General features: G+C 42.3%; 1 protein-coding gene across 1 annotated transcript in view; it reads left to right on the plus strand.

The window, feature by feature from the left end:
* Positions 1–22,005, plus strand: part of LOC126424906 (cytochrome P450 4g15-like) — a 165,794-nt gene that overhangs the window by 136,617 nt on the left and 7,172 nt on the right. The window contains exon 6 of the mRNA XM_050087749.1: positions 6,570–6,770. Coding sequence (XP_049943706.1) covers positions 6,570–6,770 — 201 coding nt within the window. The remainder of the gene's footprint in view (positions 1–6,569; positions 6,771–22,005) is intronic.

Below are 22,005 nucleotides of genomic sequence, written 5' to 3' on the forward strand. Positions count from 1 at the left end.
ATCTGTCTCGAAACAAACGTACCGCGCCACGGCTATTGCCCCGTGCTAATCCATACATCAAATGGGCATCTGCAACTCCGCATTTGTAAACATTGCACTGACTGCAAAACCACGTTCGTGATGAACACTAACCTGTTGATGCTACGTACTGATGTGCTTGATGCTAGTACTGTAGAGCAATAAGTCGCATGTCAACACAAGCACCGTAGTCAACATTACTTTCCTTCAATTGGGCCAACTGGCGGTGAATCGAGGAAGTACAGTACATATTGACGAAACTAAAATGAGCTCTAACATGGAAATTAAGCGTTTCCAGACACATGTCCACGTAACATCTGTTCTTTGTTTGTGTGTGAGGAATGTTTCCTGAAAGTTTGGCCGTACCATTTTGTAGCACCCTGTATAGCAGCTCAGGATGCACCTTCAGGAGTGGGCCATCTACCTCTGATGGTCGTTGATCTTCCTGCTCAGTACCCTCAGCAGCAACAAGACGTTTCACTGACATTGTTACATGTGTCAATGTCATGGGCCAGCCTTCTCAGATGTACCCTGGTTGATCAATTCCTATCGCCAACAGCTGCTTCGACCATTGGTTCTCTTTCAAAAAATTCCTAAACAAGACACAAACATGGTCACTTCCTCAAGTTGGCAATGAGCAGCTGCATTGAAACCCCTTCTGGATCAATCATCACTGGCAAAGAGATGGGCAGCAATCTGACATCCAGTCCATCACCAGGTCTCGAATCAGTCTGCCGCTTGAGCATGCAAACATTCTGGCAGCTCAGCACTTTGCTGTCTACTCAGAACAACGACACAGGGCTTCCAGTCGTTCCTGCCTCAGCCGAGGTACCAGTGAGGATTGCTGGTTGGTTGAGTTAAGGGGAAGCGACCAAACAGTGAGGTCATTGGTCCCATCAGGTTAGGGAAGGATGGGGGACAAAGTCGGCTGTGACCTTTCAAACGAACCATCCTGGCATTTGCCTGAAGCGATTTACAGAAATCACAGAAAACCTACCTCAGGATGGAAGGACACGGGTTTGAACCGTCGTCCTCCCGAATGCGAGTCCAGTGCGCTAACCTCTGCGCCGCCTCGCTTGGTTACCAATGCGCACTTCCTCGCTCTGTATCATGGAGGGGTATTCACAGCAAAGCAGTCACATTGGACCATCCACATTATAGCAGGGTACCACGAGACTTCCTTGATGCAGCAGCGGCTATAACGGGTGCAAACTCAATGGTTTCAGCAGCTAGGCCAGGCTAGAGGCCAAGGTTCTAAGAGATGCCACTGTGGAGTGGTGTATTGGTTCTGTCTCTTCGTTTTTATGACTACTACGTCACAAGGGCACGCAAATTCCTTTGATGAGCATACAGAAGTAGTTTAAAACTTGATACTTATCATGTGCATTCCGCTTGTTCACATCTCAGTTCATCTGCACTGAAAAGTTATGCCATACACTCTACTTTAAAAAAGAGTAAGGAAATGACAAATGGTTCAAATGGCTCTGAGCACTATGGGACTTAACATCTGAGGTCATCAGTCTCCTAGAACTTAGAACTACTTAAACCTAACTAACCTAAGGACACCACACACATCAATGCCCGAGGCAGGATTCGAACCTGCGACCGTAGCAGTCGTGCCACTTCGGACTGAAGCGCCTAGAACCGCTCGGCCACCGCGGCCAGCTAACGAAATGACAGCGATAAATGAAATGTTTGCTGTCTTCAGTGGAAACGTATTTTCGAAAAACAGTTGACTGACAGACACAAAATCATTTTCAAAGCATATCAGTTATTACTGCACCAATCATCATTGCGACATTTCAGAGCCTAGATTTCTCATAAATCCATTTCGTGTTGGCTACAGTTCTGAAACAAATACACTCCTGGAAATTGAAATAAGAACACCGTGAATTCATTGTCCCAGGAAGGGGAAACTTTATTGACACATTCCTGGGGTCAGATACATCACATGATCACACTGACAGAACCACAGGCACATAGACACAGGCAACAGAGCATGCACAATGTCGGCACTAGTACAGTGTATATCCACCTTTCGCAGCAATGCAGGCTGCTATTCTCCCATGGAAACGATCGTAGAGATGCTGGATGTAGTCCTGTGGAACGGCTTGCCATGCCATTTCCACCTGGCGCCTCAGTTGGACCAGCGTTCGTGCTGGACGTGCAGACCGCGTGAGACGACGCTTCATCCAGTCCCAAACATGCTCAATGGGGGACAGATCCGGAGATCTTGCTGGCCAGGGTAGTTGACTTACACCTTCTAGAGCACGTTGGGTGGCACGGGATACATGCGGACGTGCATTGTCCTGTTGGAACAGCAAGTTCCCTTGCCGGTCTAGGAATGGTAGAACGATGGGTTCGATGACGGTTTGGATGTACCATGCACTATTCAGTGTTCCCTCGACGATCACCAGTGGTGTACGGCCAGTGTAGGAGATCGCTCCCCACACCATGATGCCGGGTGTTGGCCCTGTGTGCCTCGGTCGTATGCAGTCCTGATTGTGGCGCTCACCTGCACGGCGCCAAACACGCATACGACCATCATTGGCACCAAGGCAGAAGCGACTCTCATCGCTGAAGACGACACGTCTCCATTCGTCCCTCCATTCACGCCTGTCGCGACACCACTGGAGGCGGGCTGCACGATGTTGGGGCGTGTGCGGAAGACGGCCTAACGGTGTGCGGGACCGTAGCCCAGCTTCATGGAGACGGTTGCGAATGGTCCTCGCCGATACCCCAGGAGCAACAGTGTCCCTAATTTGCTGGGAAGTGGCGGTGCGGTCCCCTACGGCACTGCGTAGGATCCTACGGTCTTGGCGTGCATCCGTGCGTCGCTGCGGTCCGGTCCCAGGTCGACGGGCACGTGCACCTTCCGCCGACCACTGGCAACAACATCGATGTACTGTGGAGACCTCACGCCCCACGTGTTGAGCAATTCGGCGGTACGTCCACCTGGCCTCCCGCATGCCCACTATACGGCCTCGCTCAAAGTCCGTCAACTGCACATACGGTTCACGTCCACGCTGTCGCGGCATGCTACCAGTGTTAAAGACTGCGATGGAGCTCCGTATGCCACGGCAAACTGGCTGACACTGACGGCGGCGGCGCACAAATGCTGCGCAGCTAGCGCCATTCGACGGCCAACACCGCGGTTCCTGGTGTGTCCGCTGTGCCGTGCGTGTGATCATTGCTTGTACAGCCCTCTCGCAGTGTCCGGAGCAAGTATGGTGGGTCTGACACACCGGTGTCAATGTGTTCTTTTTTCCATTTCCAGGAGTGTAGTTGTATTAACTCAAGGTCCTGTTTGTTACACGCCTGAAAGTGGTAAATTTCTACTCCATTTGCGATTCGAAGCTTGGAATACGATGGGCAGCACACAAACCATATTATACCAAAACAAAGGAGGCATCTCATGTACTTGCAGTTCACGGAATGTTCAATTCTACCTGTTCTATCCCATGCGATGTTAAGGTTTCGCGTTATCACTCAAGGCTTTCCATACACAGCTATTCGATGACTCGCATTTCCAGTTGCAGATTACATCACGAGTCGTCTTATCTTGGAACGCAATACTGACAGCGACACACGCTCTTGACGATTGTGAGAGAGAGAGCTATGAGTCGGCTTCGCACATTTCTTGTATAACCTCGGTCCAGTTCGGAGGGGACTGTGGAGTGAAATGGTGGCTGCTGAACTGCTAGTCCCATTCCTCTGCGTACTAAACTACTAAAGGCTTTTTCATTGGAGATCGTTTAGCTTCTGTAACTCATCAGATTGTAAATCTCTACTTAATTAACATTTCGCTGTAATTTTGCTTTCATATTTTATTCATCATGACTTTCACGATGTTTTCAGTAGATCGTGAGTGGGTACAACCATCAGATCTTCCTCTTTTGTTATCGCTATATGCCTTTCTAAAATCAGTTAAACGCAATGTATTTTGTGTAATCTCAGTCATATTTTTCTATAGAATAACCTACTAAGCTCTCTTATCTTAGTTCAAAATTCGCATTCCTTTAAAAATCGCAAAAAGTGTTGAACATAACGATCCCAAACATTCTGCATAAAATTTTTAAGTGAAGATACGTAATTGTCAAAATTTAAGATTTGTATCTCTGTACCAGATTAAAATTACAAAAAATAGCGATTTTGTTGTGGAAACTACTTATTGGATTTTGCTCAAACTTAGTATATCTTATGAGTAAACATTTCTAGACTATTCTATGAAAAATTACAAATTATTAATGGTACTTTATTTTTGCATTTCGCGGGAGTGCAACTTTTGTCTGCCACCATTACAAGCAGAAGGTGCGCTCGGTTTGATCTTGAGGCTGAGTGTGCAGTTGGGGGAGGTGTTTTTCCCCCACCTCTGTCTCCTCACTCTTACTACACAGCAATGACATTTGCTTCCCGCGCACTACGATAATGTTTTCGCCTTGCTCGTCTTTGACGTGCAGTGACTGTAAACAAATGGCAATAAATAAGTTCTTGTATTCACGAACGACCTTCCTCTGCTGCACCTGCATACAACTTTGCCAGAGAACCAGTGCACCCCCCCGGCCATCACAGAAACTCGACTGTAAGTGTCGACGGAAATGTGTCTTCTTCACCCGCCCGTTATAAATAGTACGTATTTACTGGAGGAATACCCTCTCGGCCCGTGCCCATAGCCATATTTTCCCTGCGGGAATCATTGTCTCACTGTCTTCAAAGTGTATCGCATTTAGCGAATCCTTATGTGGTCCAAATATATGGAAGCCCAAGGGCCCAAGGTATGGACTGCAGGGTGGATGAAGCAATGATGTCCAACATTATATGGTGATGTATTCCCAGGTTCTGAGAGTTGTGTGGTGGCATGCATGGCCAGGTCAAGATTTCTTTCGGGTTGTTGTCAAAGCGCCGACCGGAGTGGCCTAGCGGTTCTAGGCGCTACAGTCTCGAACCGCGCGACCGCTACGGTCGCAGGTTCGAATCCTGCCTCGGGCATGGATGTGTGTGATGTCCTCAGGTTAGTTAGGTTTAAGTAGTTCTAAGTTCTAGGGGACTGACGACCTCAGAAGTTAAGTCCCATAGTGCTCAGAGCCATTTGAACCATTTTTTTTTTTTTGTTTTTTTTTTGTCAGAGCGGGAACGTCGGAAATGGTTCTTGAGTTTGTTCAAAGTCCTCACTTTGCCTTGAAGAACTGGTTAACGCTTTTTGCAACACACCAACGCTAATCCAAAAGACTGGAATCATAACTTTCCCAGCAGAAGGAACTGCCTCAAATTTCTCCTTTGTTGGTAGCTGCTGGTGGTACCAATCTAGTGACTGCTTTTTTGTTTCCGGTTCAAAGTTATGCATCCTGCTTTCGTTCGTGACAAAGAGGTCTCCCATTGGAATCAATATGCTCCAATATTTCAGAGAAAATGAATTTTTTTCCCTTTAATCTTATAGTTTGTTAAGGCTATTCACAGATTCCATCTTGAGCAAACCATTGAATATCCATGAGCCTCTGTCACTGAACACACACTGCCAGTTTTGACATATTAGTATCTGCACTATTCACCACGTCGTTTGCAGTGGTTCTGACTATACGTCTAAACATGGCTGCTGAAGGTGCGTACTTCCTGCTCTCCGTTACCCATGGTCCAACACTTCTCCTATGACCTACATCATTATTACCTTTGGATTACTCTCTCACTGGTTGATAGGATATGTTCTGAGGCATCAAGAGATCACCAATTTAGTATTGGTGGGCAGCGTGGAGGGTAAAAATCGTAGAGGGAGACCAAGAGACGAATAAACTAAGCAGATTCAAAAGGATTTAGGTTGCAGTAGGTACTGGGAGATGAAGAAACTTGAACAGGATAGAGTAGGATGGAGAGCTGCATCAAACCAGTCTCAGGACTGAAGACCACAACAACAAAAACTCTCCCGCAATCAAAAAACCGTTTGTGAAAGTTCATTACATTTCCTTTTTCTACAACCAGGAATTCAATTACAGAACATTTCTCATAATGAGTGTCTGGGAATTACATCAGTTCGATGGGTCGCTTCGTGACTTCCATTTGTCGGAATTGTTCGAAACTTCGTACACAAATTTGAAGCTTGTAAATAAATCTTTTCTCTGTTTACATACGCTTGAAAAATATTGGGGCTTATTTATTATACAAATCTCGCACCACAGCAACCGACGACGTAGAGTGTCAAAGTAAATCTTGATTCATTTTAAAACTCTCCTCTGTCCTTGTGCTTGTGTAGATTTTGGCTCCTAGTGCGTTTTTTATTTGTTATACAAAGCTATTCCTTGCTGTGCATTTAGAGAATGAACAGCGTGTGTAAGCTAGTGCCGGCCGGGGTGGCCGAGCGGTTCTAGGCGCTACGGTCTGGAACCGCACGACCGCTACGGTCGCAGGTTCGAAACCTGCCTCGGGCGTGGATGTGTGTGCTGTCCTTAGGTTAGTTAGGTTTAAGTAGTTCTAATTTCTAGGGAACTGATGACCTCAGATGTTAAGTCCCAAAGTGCTCTGAACCATTTGTAAGCTAGTCTAACTGAGACACTTTGCAGCTCGTGAACGTGGTGACGGCCGGCACCGAGACAGTGGCTGTATCGATCTGCTTCGTGCTGGCCTTGCTGGCCCTCCACCCCGAGTGGCAGGACGCAGCCCACAAGGAGCTGAGGGACGTCTTCGGCGAGGGGGATGACTACTTGCGGGCTGTCAGCCTCGCAGACCTGCACAGTCTCAGGGTGCTAGAGAGCATCATCAAGGTGAGCTGCTGCCAACTGCATACTGGGCGTGGTCACAAAGTCTGCTATGGAGAACGTCCCCAGTGCTCCACATATGCATCAATATACGTAGAGGCGACTGTTTATATTTTGATTGTGGTGACGATATTATACGGTATTGCAATACCAAGGTAACTATGACTTAGTATCTGCTGTGACTCACATCTGCAAGCATCAGGGGTACTGAGAGGATGCCTCCAGTTATCCACATACAGATGACAGACTAAAGTTTAGGTTGTTCTTGTAGTGTTGGTGTTGGTAGTATTTATGATAGTGGTACTAGTTACGACTACGGTACTTGTGGTATTAAATACGAACACCTAGGTGAATTTTGGCTAGAAAGCTGCTGTGCCCCAAGGCAGTAGTCATGATGCATGCAACAAGACAACAACCCCAAATTTTAGGTTGATCACTGCAGATGGTTCCCAAAGGCCTGGCCACAACGGTAACATTGGTTCCCGCCAGATCACTGAAGTTAAGCTCTGTTGCGCTTCACCAGCACTTAATGGGTCACCAACCAGTCTGCCAAGTGATGCAGACAACAGGGATGCCCTCAACCCTTGTGAAGCAAACTGAGGAGATACCTGATTGACAAGTAGTGGCTCCATTCTCATTTGCTGACATATATTCAGGATAGTGCGGTGCTGGCCACGTGCCCCTCCATCCACATCCAATGATTCCTATGGGCTGAGGTTGACACAGTGGCTGGTCAGTACCATTGAGCCTTCATGGCCTGTTGGGGCGGAATTTAGTACAGAGTTGCTGTTGGTGGTTGTGCCAGAGTGTTGGGGTCAGATGTGTTTTTATTTTTTTAATTTTGCTTCGACATTCTACAGCATCAGACAGGGCTAGAGTACTAGTCTAGATTACTAGTCTAGCCACATGAAACAGCATGTGTAATAGAGTTAAGGTAATCCAGTGAACAAGGTGGGAGCCATATGTACACTACTGCCCGTTAATATTGCTACACTATGAAGAGATGATAAATGGGTATTCATTGGACAAATATATTATACTAGAACTAACATGTGATTACATTTTCACCCAATTTGGGTGCATAGATCCTGAGAAATCAGTACCCAGAACAACCACCTCTGGCCATAATAACGGCCTTGATACGACTGGGCATTGAGTCAAACAGAGCTTGGATTGTGTGTACAGATACAGCTACCCTTGCAGCTTCAACACGATACCACAGTTCATCAAGAGTAATGACTGGCTTATTGTGACGAGCCAGTTGCTCGGCCACCATTGACCAGACGTTTTCAATTGGTAAGAGATCTGGAGACTTTGCTGGCCAGGGCAGAAGCCGATCATTTTCTGTATCCAGAAAGAGCCTTGCAGGACCTACAACATGCGGTCGTGCATTATCGTGCTGAAATGTAGGGTTTCGCAGGCATCGAATGAAGGGTAGAGCCACAGGTCGTAACACATATTAAATGTAACGTCCACTGTTCAAAGTGCCGTCAATGCGAACAAGATGTGACCGAGACGTGTAACCAATGGCACCTCATACCATCACGCCGGGTGATAGGCCAGTATGGCGATGACGAATACACGCTTCTAATGTGCGTTCACCGCGATGCGCCAAACACGGATGCGACGATCATGATGCTGCGAACAGAACCTGGATTCATCCAACAAAATGACGTATTGCCATTCGTGCACCCAGGTTCGTCGTTGAGTACACCATCGCTGGCGGTCCTGTCTGTGATACAGCGTCAAGGGTAACCGCAGCCATGGTCTCCGAGCTGATAGTCCATACTGCTGAAAACGTCGTCGAACTGTTGGTGCAGATGGTTGTTGTCGTGCAAACGTCCCCATCTGTTGACTCAGGGATCGAGACGTGGCTGCACGATCCGTTACAGCCATGCAGATAAGATGCCTGTCATGTCGACATACAAGGCAGTTAGGATCCAGCACGGCGATCCTTATTACCCTCCAGAACCCACAGATTCCATATTCTGCTAACAGTCATTGGATCTCGACCAACGCGAGCAGCAATGTCGCGATACGATAAACCGCCATCGCGATAGGCTACATTCCGACCTTTATCAACGTCGGAAACATGATGGTACGCATTTCTCCTCTTTACAGGAGGCATCACAACAACGTTTCACCAGGCAACGCCGGTCAACCGCTGTTTGTGTATGAGAAATCGGTTGGAGGGTTTCCTCATGTCTGCACGTTGTAGGTGTCCCCACTGGCGCCAAACTTGTGTGAATGCTCTGAAAAGCTAATCATTTGCATATCACTTCATCTTCTTCCTGTCGGTTAAATTTCGCGTCTGTAGCACGTCATCTTCGTGGTGTAGCAATTTTAATGGCCAGTAGTGTATATGTGCTGCATAGTGTTAATGACAAGCAGATGACAGTGACTCTGTGGTTGAGCTATGATGGAAGTCCTCAAGGCAATTTCGAGATGGCATATTTGTTTTGTTAGTGCAGCAACATCTCTGTTTCTGCAAACTCAGAAATGTGTATGTCAGTATTGTGATCAGAAAGGAAAGCAGAGCAGGTAACTGATAAGTGACTTCCTTACTTCAGGAACAAAATTCTGCAGTGAGCTAGCTTGTGCACACGACGAGTGCTGAGTCGTGCAACACTCAGTTTTTCTGTTGTTAATGTTAATGAGGCTTCGAGTGGCAGAATGGTTGGTGGGCTTGGATAGTATTCTGGAAGTGTGTGCTGTATCTCAAGACCTTACTGATAGAGTGTGGTGGAAGACAATATCCCTTAGCTTTGATATGTGTACAACGACTTTGCGACTTTGGTTGATAATCGTTACTTGTGATGGCAATGGTGGTGATGGTGATGATAGTGGTTGTGGTTGTGGTGATGGTGGCAGTATTGGTGGTGGTCGTGCCAGTGAATAGCAACATCTACATGAGCTATCACCCACATAAGATACTGTTATGCTAGACTGCTGTGAGAATGCATGTCATGGGAGAATAACCTCAAGGTTCAGTATGTGTTTCATATTATAAAGAGTTCATTTTCTTGTTGTTGGCGTTGCTGCCAGTGTGTCTGGGTCCAGGTAAACAACAGCCTAAGGTATTGCCTAGCATGTATGGACAGCACTTCGTGCTGCTATTATTGTTGTTCTTGTTTTTATTCTTATTTGTGATGATAATGACAGTGATGGTGTTGGTGATGGTGGTGATGGTGTTGGTGGTGCTGGTGCCAGTTAATAGTAATATTTAGATGAGCTATCATGCACATAAAACTGCTGTGCAAGACTAGTGTGAGAAGGCATCCTAAAGAAGAGATTGCCCCTAAGGTTCCCCATAAGGATCACATTTTAGAGAGTTCACTTTAGTTTTATGTTGATGGCGATGCTGTCAAAGCACTAGGGCCTAGCCAAGTACCAGCCTATCACCTTCGTTTGTGGACTTCACTTCCTGCAGATTCTTTCAATGAAACTCAGTTTGGAATCTACCTTCCCTGAAATTAATTGTATGTGGAACCCTGTAATGTATTTCGTTCAATGAATCTGTTGTGACTTGACTTTTACCAGAAAAGTTACATTGTGTCAAAGTGAAGCAAATTTCTGATTTCACCCAAAGAATTTAGTTGTGGATAATCTTTCTTTGCACCCAAAGTAAATTCCAAATAGCATTACAATGGACTGACGATTGCAAAGTTAGGCGAATCCTCTTCATCTACTTTGAGCTACAGTTACATGGGCTGCTATGACTGGAACACAGCAAATCTTTCTACGTGTGGTTGTGGCAAGTATCTCGCTCTTGAGGTAACTGTTTGGATGAGCAACTATAATTGGTTTCCCAGTTTGGTACCCATGGGTAGGTATCATAATTAAATTTCCCAAAATGCTGTTAACAATTCCACAATGCTGTTGTCAATCTTCAATAATTTATGTTATCTGCATGATAATACCAATCAGACCCTCGTGCATTTCTGCACATCTTCCTTTTTCTTAAACTCTCTCTCATGACGTAAGGGCGACAGCATGGCAGCAGACGGAATCTGTCTACTGAATGACTGGCAGATCCTTCCAGTGCAGAAGATTTTGTTAGATTAATTATAACTTTCTAGACTTGTCATAATTCGCATCGTTCACTGCTATCACCTTGACACCTAGATTTCACCAAAATTATCGCACACACACACACACACACACACACACACACACACACACACACACACACACACACACTCGCGCGCACACAGGAACACACACCACAGTTCGCGTTACTCCTTTTTGTCCCAGCCAGCTACTTCATAGCTGGAAGATGATATGACGTTGGCTAGTTGTAAGATGTGTGTAAACAATCATTGACTTTTAACTACCATTTTATACCCATTTATCCATTACATAAAGTTGGTTATTATTGCTTGTTACAGGCAGTCTATACATAAAATTATATGCTGGAAAAATTATACATTTAAAGTCGGTGGCAAGCATAAAACGTCATCCGAAATTGTACTGAATGCTTTCTCAGAAAATTATTTTGAACAATTAGTTCATGAGATTACTCGAAGCGTAAATGGTTGCGAAAGCAGACTTGACCTCTTAGCAACAAATAACCATGGACAAATAGCGAGTATCGTGACGAATACAGGGATTAGCGACCACAGGGCAGTAGCTGTTAGGCTGAATACCGTAACTACTACAACCATCAAAAAGAAACACAATCTATTTAAAAAAAGCTGATCAAAATACTTCTAACACCGTTTTAAGAGACAGTCTGCACACCTTCCGATCTGATCATGTAAGCGTAGAAAAGTTGAGGAATGATTTCAAAGAGATAGCATCGACAGCAATTGAGAGTTATATACCACATAAATTAGTAAGTGATGGTACTGATCCCCCATGGTACATAAAACAGGTCACATCTCCGTGGCAGAAGCAGCGAAAAAAGCGTGCCAAATTTATAAGAATGCTAAATTCCCAAGACTGGCAAAGTTTTGCAGAAGTTCGAAATATAGAACGTACTTCAATGTGAGATGCTTTAAATAATTTCCACAACGAAATTGTCTCGAAATCTGGCAGAAAACCCAAAGAGATTCTGGCCATACATAAAGCACACAAAAGGCAAAATCAACCAGTTCCTTCACTGCATGATAACAACTGTGAAGTCACTGATGACAGTGCCACTAAAGCAGAGTTATTAAACACGATTTCCTTCACCAAAGAAGATGAAGTAAATATTCCTGAATTCCAGTCAAGAACAACTGCCAAGATGAGAAACATAGAAATAGATATCCTCGACGTTGCAAAGCAGCTTAAATCACTTAATAAAGGCAAGGGTTCCAGTCCAGATTGTATATAAGTCACATTCCTCTCAGAGTATGCTGATACAATAGCTCCATATTTAGCAATTATATACAACCGCTCACTCACACAAAGATCCGCACTGGAAAATTGCTGAAGTCACATTAATACCCAAAAAGGGAAGTAGGAGTAATCTGTTGAATTAAAGGCCCATATCACTAACGTCTATTTGTAGTAGGGTTTTGGAACATATACTATTTTCGAACATTATGAAGTACTAAGAAGAAAACGATTTATTGACACATAGTCAGCACCGATTCAGAACATATCGTTCTTGCGAAACACAACTAGCTCTTTATACTCGTGAAGAAATGAGTGTTATCGATATGGGATGGCAAATTGATTCCATATTTTTGGACTTCCAAGAGACTTTCGACACCATTCCTCACAAGCGTCTTATAACCAAACTGCATGCCTATGGAATATCGCCTCAGCTGTGCGACTGGATTCGTGATTTCCTGTCAAAAAAAAAAAAAAAAAAAAAAAAAAAAAAAAAAAAAAAAAAAAAAAAAAAGGTTCAAATGGCTCTGAGCACTATGGGACTCAATTGCTGTGGTCATAAGTCCCCTAGAACTTAGAACTACTTAAACCTAACTAACCTAAGGGCATCACACACATCCATGCCCGAGGCAGGATTCGAACCTGCGACCGTAGCGGTCGTGCGGTTCCAGACTGTAGCGCCTTTAACCGCTCGGCCACTATGGCCGGCCTCCTGTCAAAAAACAGAAATAATATCCGGTGTTCCCGAAGGAAGTGTTATAGGCCATCTATTGTTCCTAATGTACATTAACGATATAGGAGACAATCTCCGTAGCCGTCTTAAATTGTTTGCAGATGATGCTGTCATTTACCGTCTTGTAAAGTTATCAGATGACCAAAACGAATTGCAAAATGATTTAGATAAGATATCTCTATGGGTCGAAAAGTGGCAGTTGACCCTGAATAAAGAAAAGTGTAAAGTTATTCACATTAATACTAAAAGAAATCCGCTAAATTTCGATTACATGATAAGTCACACAAATATGAAGGCTGTAATTCAACTAAATACCTAGGGATTACAATTACAAATACCCTAAATTGGAACGGTCACATAGATAATGTTCAGGGTATAGCTCACCAAAGACTGCCATTCATTGGCAGAACACTTAGAATGTGCTACAGGTACAAAGAGACTGCTTACATCATGTTTGTCCGCCCTACTCCGGAGTGTGGGATCTGCATCAGATGGGACTGGCGGATGACATCGAAAAAGCACAAAGAAGGGCAGCTCGTTTTGTATTATTGCGAAGTAGGGGAGATAGTGACACAGTCATGATATGTGAATTGGAGTGGCAATCATTAAAACAAAGGCGTTTTTCGTTGAGATGGGATCTCATGAAATTTCAATCACGAGTTTTCTCCTCTATTGCAAAAATATTCTGTTGGCACCCACCTGCATAGGGAGGAAAGATCATCATGATAAAAAAAGAGAAACCAGGGCTCGCACAGAAAAATGTAAGTGTTCGTTTTTTCCAGCGCGCCGTTCGAGAGTGGAACGGTAGAGAGACCGCTTGAAGGTGGTTCACTGAACCCTCTGTCAGGCCCTTTCTTGTGAATAGCAGAGTAAGCACGTAGATGTAGATTAATAAATTTATTTTTATGTGTGAATTTCCAAAAGAAATAAGAAGATAACTTATTCTGCTTTTACACTTATAAAAAAATAACAGCCACATGTACCTGACCCACATTTAGGGTCTTTAATAGCCCATTAACAATTAGTATGGTGTTGATCAATTTCTTAATTTCTCATATTTTATTATGTAGAGAAGTGCTTCTTTCAATTCATGTATGTTTTGAAGTAAAATAGCATCATATGGTCTAAGAAACATGCAATACCATCTTTTAAACTGCTCATTTAATAATGAGGTTAGGACTATTTTGTACAATATCTGCATTTCACTTCATTAAGTTTCCTATTCATATCTACTGTAAAAAAGATCCAAACTGATCAATCCAGCATTTACTTCAAATTTCTTTAAAATCATCAAATTTTGAATCACCACCAACAAACTGATGATTAATGTGATTTAAATTTGTTTTCATTTGGTCTAAAATCATTTAAAAAATTAGATTATCACTTAACAATTGTTTTGGAATTTTTGGATACATATGAACAAAATAAAAACAATTTATTCCTTCATGTTTTACTCTAGTAAAATATTGTGTAACTACATTACAAATTTCAAGAATGACATCATTGAATATTACAGGTGAATTACCTTGGCAATTATCTAGTGGTACAATTTCATCACTGGTGTCAATAAAGGTAGTAATCTTAATACTTTTATCTTCAACTTTTTCACACACTTTTGAAAATTCCTAATATTTCGGCTAATCTAAACCTTTCGAATAAACATACATGTCATTCATCTTATTCCAGTTCAACCATCCTGGAGCTAGATTATAATTGTCAATCATTAGTGTTGTTTTCCCACAACCCCTTTGACCTATTATAGTGCCTCAAATAGATTTAGATAAAAGCTTACCAATGTATAATTTTTGATTTCTTCTCTGGAATTCTTGTTTTTGATTCCCACATATTTTCGTTTAATTATATAAAATGTTGTTAATATGAGATTAGTCATATATTTCAATTGAGTGGTAAGTCATATTTCCTCAAAAATGTTGACTATACCTGCATGGGAATGTTCTAATAATGTAGCACTATTTGGAATGTAAACAAAATTTCTAACTCCAAATATTTCACAAGAAAATGATGAATTATATTGTGATGGAGAAATTATAGAAATTCCTGTTCGCCAATGTAGTTTGAAAATCTAGGAAGGGTTTCTGAATACAAAAAAGTGTAATATCCACATGAACACAGATGAATTTTAAATTCAATTATTATTAAGAGTGATGTTAAATTATACAGGGATACAAAAGATAGTAATGGATGTGTGCTTAGATTTAGAAACCAAACTGTTCAAGCCATAAAAAACTGTTCCTAATGATGTTCCTAAAATTATTCCATTCGAATTAATCAATATAAATTTTAATCTAGCTGATGGAGTTTTTGTAAAAAAAAATTGTTCATCTGCATCAAGAGACTAATATTATGCTTCATTGAAGCCTAATGCTGAATTTTGTGGACCAATAATTCATGAACCACATTATACTGTACATGTTCCTAGTTTTGATATCGCACAGGAATTACAAATAACTATAACTGATGAAAAGGCTAATTTAATGGACCTCAGTGGAGCTTGCACGACAGTTGTTTAAGAAAAGTCCCATTAAAAGTATATTCTTTAACCAGTAATTAACAAAATGGAGAGCTATCATTTCCTCTCACTCCCTTTGAATGAGAAAAGTAATAACACAAATACTCCTGACAAGGATACTGGGATTAACGTAAATATTGGTGGTGCATGGCTACATACTTTCCATACGCAGTTGTACATGAGCTTTTGGACTGTTGAAGCTGATTGATCAGATTACACAACATATGATGGTAATTCCAATAAAAAACTAATTGATAATTATGTGGCAAAGTTATTTGATTTTATAACCATAAAGAAAGGAAATAATATTCTGTCTAGAACAGACCCTCTTCTATTTCCTAATCAGTTTTGTTACATTTAATTTCATTTCTTGGTGATGATATGGAAGGACATATACTTACCAACAGAAAAATGAAGAGTAAGAAAAATGTGGTGCTTTATCTAGTTGGAGTGTTTGGTGGTTTCTTTAGGGATTACAAACAAATATAATGGGAAGCAGTACATACTGTAATTTTCACTTGGTATTCAAGTATTGTAGATGCTATTCTTAGGTGGCCTGATTATAATGAAACTAACTGAAATAAACGATACATTACCAAATGAAGGGAAAATCATAGCAGAATCTATTCAACTTCGTATACCTATAGCAAAATATGAATCAAATTATCAGCTTGAACAATGAGAAAATATATTGGAAAACCCTAAAAGACCGCTTTTTTTTATGAATTTCGAACAGGTGAGGTAGGAAGATTAAGAGGCAAGCAAAATTTCGAGCTAGCTAACACAAGTTTCTCTAATTCAGTGATTTTGATATGCAATATTTAGTTTTTGTCGTGTTTCAGACTGATCGACAAAATAATAAGTTGACTGATTCTTCATTATATGATCACGTTTAACTTTGGAGTATTTATATTAAAATGGCACGAACAAAATATTTCCTCAAGAAATGTGAAATTTGGATCCACCAAAGAATTATCTGAAGGCATATGATGCATTCCCTTTATTTTAACCGAGTTATCCAGTTGAAACGTGATGTAGATGTAAGTCCATTTAATTTCATAACAAACTAATCTATCTATGTAATAAACATGACTATCAGAAAGAATATTGCTCTCACTCAGAAGACTACTATGAAATTATGTGCAATACTCAGCAGTAAATTACCGAACGACACAAACGCCTTCATAACTATCTATGGAAAGAAGTTTCTCACGTTTGATGCAAAACACAGAATATTAACAGTAATTTTTGAAACTGAAGAATTGTGTATTTAAATACACTCCTGGAAATGGAAAAAAGAACACATTGACACCGGTGTGTCAGACCCACCATACTTGCTCCGGACACTGCGAGAGGGCTGTACAAGCAATGATCACACGCACGGCACAGCGGACACACCAGGAACCGCGGTGTTGGCCGTCGAATGGCGCTAGCTGCGCAGCATTTGTGCACCGCCGCCGTCAGTGTCAGCCAGTTTGCCGTGGCATACGGAGCTCCATCGCAGTCTTTAACACTGGTAGCATGCCGCGACAGCGTGGACGTGAACCGTATGTGCAGTTGACGGACGTTGAGCGATGACGTATAGTGGGAATGCTGGAGGCCGGGTGGACGTACCGCCGAATTGCTCAACACGTGGGGCGTGAGGTCTCCACAGTACATCGATGTTGTCGCCAGTGGTCGGCGGAAGGTGCACGTGCCCGTCGACCTGGGACCGGACCGCAGCGGCGCACGGATGCACGCCAAGACCGTAGGATCCTATGCAGTGCCGTAGGGGACCGTACCGCCACTTCCCAGCAAATTAGGGACACTGTTGCTCCTGGGGTATCGGCGAGGACCATTCGCAACCGTCTCCATGAAGCTGGGCTACGGTGCCGCACACCGTTAGGCCGTCTTCCGCTCACGCCCCAACATCGTGCAGCCCGCCTCCAGTGGTGTCGCGACAGGCGTGAATGGAGGGACGAATGGAGACGTGTCGTCTTCAGCGATGAGAATCGCTTCTGCCTTGGTGCCAATGATGGTCGTATGCGTGTTTGGCGCCGTGCAGGTGAGCGCCACACTCAGGGCTGCATGCGACCGAGGCACACAGGGCCAACACCCGGCATCATGGTGTGGGGAGCGATCTCCTACACTGGCCGTACACCACTGGTGATCGTCGAGGGGACACTGAATAGTGCACGGTACATCCAAACCGTCATCGAACCCATCGTTCTACCATTCCTAGACCGACAAGGGAACTTGCTGTTCCAACAGGACAATGCACGTCCGCATGTATCCTGTGCCACCCAACGTGCTCTAGAAGGTGTAAGTCAACTACCCTGTCCAGCAAGATCCCCGGATCTGTCCCCCATTGAGCATGTTTGGGACTGGATGAAGCGTCGTCTCACGCGGTCTGCACGTACAGCACGAACGCTGGTCCAACTGAGGCGCCAGGTGGAAATGGCATAGCAAGCCGTTCCACAGGACTACATCCAGCATCTCTACGATCGTCTCCATGGGAGAATAGCAGCCTGCATTGCTGCGAGAGGTGGATATACACTGTACTAGTGCCGACATTGTGCATGCTCTGTTGCCTGTGTCTATGTGCCTGTGGTTCTGTCAGTGTGATCATGTGATGTATCTGACCCCAGGAATGTGTCAATAAAGTTTCCCCTTCCTGGGACAATGAATTCACAGTGTTCTTATTTCAATTTCCAGGAGTGTATATCCAAGTTTATTCATTATTATTTTTCTGAATAGTTCTTCTTATGTACATTAGGATAGCATTTTGAATTTTTAAGATCAGTTAATAATTAGCAGAGAAATAAACAAAAATCGATCTGTTGAGCTGCCAGCAATCATGTACAGTGGCTGCGTTCCTGCGAGTCTTCCTGGAATATCACAGAAGGAACATCCAGTTTCTTATAGCCCTATTACATTACCTCGTTCAGACTCAGTGAGCTGTTGATAATGGCGTCTTTGTAGCATTAAGGCATTCTTGACTAACATCAACTCACCACATTAAGCATTGAAGACACTTTCATGTGCCATTCTTATGAGAGTGGTGGGAAATTCTAACATACCACATCTTTCACATGTAGAAACAGCCCAACAACTTTCGTTTGCGACGCACAACTCCCTCCTGTTGTTGCGATTTCTTTTGTCGTCAGTGTATTTGTCCCGTATTGTTCTGTGTTCTTCTCTACAGTCTCGTCTAGCTCTTCTTTGACGATATTCCTTCCTTTAATTCTGGAGTCTTTTAGGTATGCTTTCCTTTTCTCCCACTTATTGCTTTTACTAATTCTTCGTTCCCTATTCTTAATCCCTCCTGATTATATCTCTTTAATCTTGTTTGCAATACTTCAAAAGCTGCCTTGTGAACATTACCATTTATATTCTTCCATTGTTCTTTAATATCTTCTGTCCTGTGTTGCATTAGCATTAGCAGTTGTGTGCTTTTGTATTGTAATAAATGTACTCTGAATGTTGTTTCCTTATTTGTTTAGGTGTTGTTATTCCTTGTTCATCACGTTAAAATATAAATTTCAGAATTTACTGAAAAATGATTCAAACAGATCTCATTTCCTTGTGTTAGATACTACAGATGCTTCTTTTCCGTGAAATATTCTGTAGTGAGTGAATGATGATCTTGAGGTGAGCAGGTATAGCTGTGAACATCCTTTTTTAATTCTCAGGTTATCATACGTGACAAACTATTTTAATTCTTCTCCATTTTTATTTAAATTACTCAAGCTCAATGGTATTCTGCAAGTCTTTCAACTGGACACCTCTCCAGCTGCTTGCATGTCCCGAAACTATTCAAATTACAAAAGTGGTGAAAAGAGACCTACAGTTTAATGTGAAATCCGAATCATACGTCACTCCCAGCGAATACTCACATCGTTGGTAGATGAAGGCTTGGTTAAAATGCAGACTGAAATATTTGTTGTGCCAGTTACATTAGTTAGAGTTTCACTGCTCTCACTTTAAAATCTTGAGGTAATATCATTAACTCATTTCTGTGTGGATGTCTGCTTCATTTTGCACAAAAGAATAAAACTCTAACGTTTTCTCTTCCTCTCCTTTTTGTGGTAAGTATTCTAGCACAGAATAGTAAACTTTATTCCCATGTAGGCACTTAGATCAACGTTGTATTTGTGACTGTGTTGATAAGGTTCGACTGGCAAGTTATCGTGGTCTTCAGTTCGGCGGCTGGTTTGATGCATCTCTCCATGCTACTCTATGCTGTGCGATCCTCTTCATCTCTGAATAAGTACTACAGCCTACATCTTTCTAATTCTGATTTCTGTATTCATCACTTGGTCTCCCTCTACAGTTTGTACTCCACACACTTCCCTCCAATACAAAATTGGTCCCTTGATTTGGTCGAGTTGTGCCACAATCTTCACGTCTCTCTAGTTCTGTTCAGGACCTCCTCATATGTTACGTGATTGACCCATCTAATCTTCAACATTCTTCTGTATCACCAGATTTCTAGAGCTTCTGTTCTGTTTTTTGTGTAAACAGTTTATCGCCCATGTTTCACTTCCATACTTCCATGGCTACAGTACTGAGAAATATCTTCAGAAAATATTCCTAAACTTAAGTCGACGTTAACAAACTTCTCTTCTTCAGAAACTTTTTTCTTGTCATCGTTAGTCTACATTTTATATCCTCTATACCTTCGCCTTCACCAGTAATTTTGCTTCAAAAATAGCATAACCTATCTACTATTTTAACTGTGTCATTTCATAAATTGATTTCCTCAGCAACTACATTTCATTATCCTTCTTTTGCATTTTTTCATGTTCATCTTATAGCCTCCTTCCAAGTCGTCCATTCCGTTCAACTGCTCTTCCAAATCCTTTGATGTCTCGGACAGAATTATAATGTCATCGATATACTCTGAGTTTTTATTTCTTGATTCCTACTGCAATTTCTTCTTTGCTTTTCTTCACCGCTTGCTCAATGTAGAACTGAATAAGATTGACGATCATCATACGTATTCAGCATGTTACCTATACAGGAGAAGTACCAGTCTCATTCTACGTTTTTGTGGCCATGGTTCCAGTAGATGCCTTATGAATGATGCACTAATATGACTATTTTATGACGAATGACTTTAATGTGCTGTTTTGTAACGATACACGTTTTCCTTTTTGTAGTTAAAATATCGTCAGTAGCAGGGTTTCACTGACTGTTTCATGCTCATTAACGGGAAGTGATATCTGATTTCATGTTTCCCAAGAATATTCCCCTTTGGGACTAGAGCCGTAAATCAAATCTACATCTACATGGGTACTCTGCAAAAGACACACTTAGCGCATGGCAGAGCGTTCATCGAACCACGTTCAAAATAATTCTCTGTTATTCCACTCTCAAACAGCTCACGGAAAAAACGAACACCTATATCTTTCCGTGCGATTTATGATTTCCTTTATTTTATTATGATCTACAAAGTATCATTGCAATCGTAGGAGAAAGTGGATGACTGAAATTTCGTGAAACGAATCCACCGCAACGAAAAACGTCTTTGTTTTAATCTAACCATCCCAAATCTTGCACCATGTTTCACCCTTATTTCGCGATAATACAAAACGTGGTGCTCTTCGCTGAACTTTCTCGATGCACTCTGTTAATATCTGGTAAGTATCCCACGCCACGCAGCAGTACTCCTACAGTGGTCAGACAAGAGTAGTAGATCTGTTGCGTCTTCCAAGTGTTCTGTTAATAAATCCCAGTCGTTGGTTTGCCTTCCCCACATGTTCTTTCCAATTTAAATTGTTTTCAATTTTAATTCCAAGATATTTAGTCGAATTTACGGCTATTAGCATAGACTAATTTATTGTGTGACAGACGTTTAACGAATTCCTTTTAGCATTAATGTCGATGACCTCACACTTTTCATTATTTAGGGTCAATTTCCAATTTTCGCACCATTCAGATATCTTTTCTAAATCATGTTGCAATCTGTTTTGGTCTTCTGATGACTTTACTAGACGATAACAAACAGCAGCATCTGCAAACATTCTAAGATGGCTGCTCAGATCGTCTCCAAAATCGTTCATATAGATAAGAAGGTGCTATAACAGTAGCTTGGGGAACACCAGAAATCACTTGTTTTACTCGATGACTTTCCGTCAATCACTACGAACTGTGACCTCTCTGACAGAAAATCACGAATCCAGTCACATAACTCACATGATATTCCATAATCACGCAATTTTACTACAAGCTGCTTGTGTGGTACAGTGTCGAAAGCCTTCTGGAAATCTAGAAACGAAACCAATTTGAAATCCCTTGTCAATGGCATTCAACGCTTTGGGTGAATAAAGAGCTAGTTATGTTTGATAAGAACTATGTTTTCCAAATTCCTCTTGACTGTGTGCCAATAGACCGTTGTCTTCACAATATGTGTTCCAAAATCCTGTAACATATCGATGTTAATGATATGGGCCAGTAATTTAGTGGATTACTGCTATTACCTTTCTTGTTGTGATCTGTGCAACTGCCAGTCTTTTGGTACGGATCTTTTGTCGAGGGAGCGGTTGTACACTGAAGCGCCAAAGAAACTGGTATAGGCATGCGCATTCAAATACAGAGATATGTAAACAGTCAGAATACGGTGCTGAGGTCGGCAACGCCTATATAAGACAACGAGTCTCTGGCGCAGTTGTCAGATT

The sequence above is a fragment of the Schistocerca serialis genome, chromosome 10, assembly GCF_023864345.2.
Source record: "Schistocerca serialis cubense isolate TAMUIC-IGC-003099 chromosome 10, iqSchSeri2.2, whole genome shotgun sequence".
NCBI lineage: Eukaryota > Metazoa > Arthropoda > Insecta > Orthoptera > Acrididae > Schistocerca > Schistocerca serialis.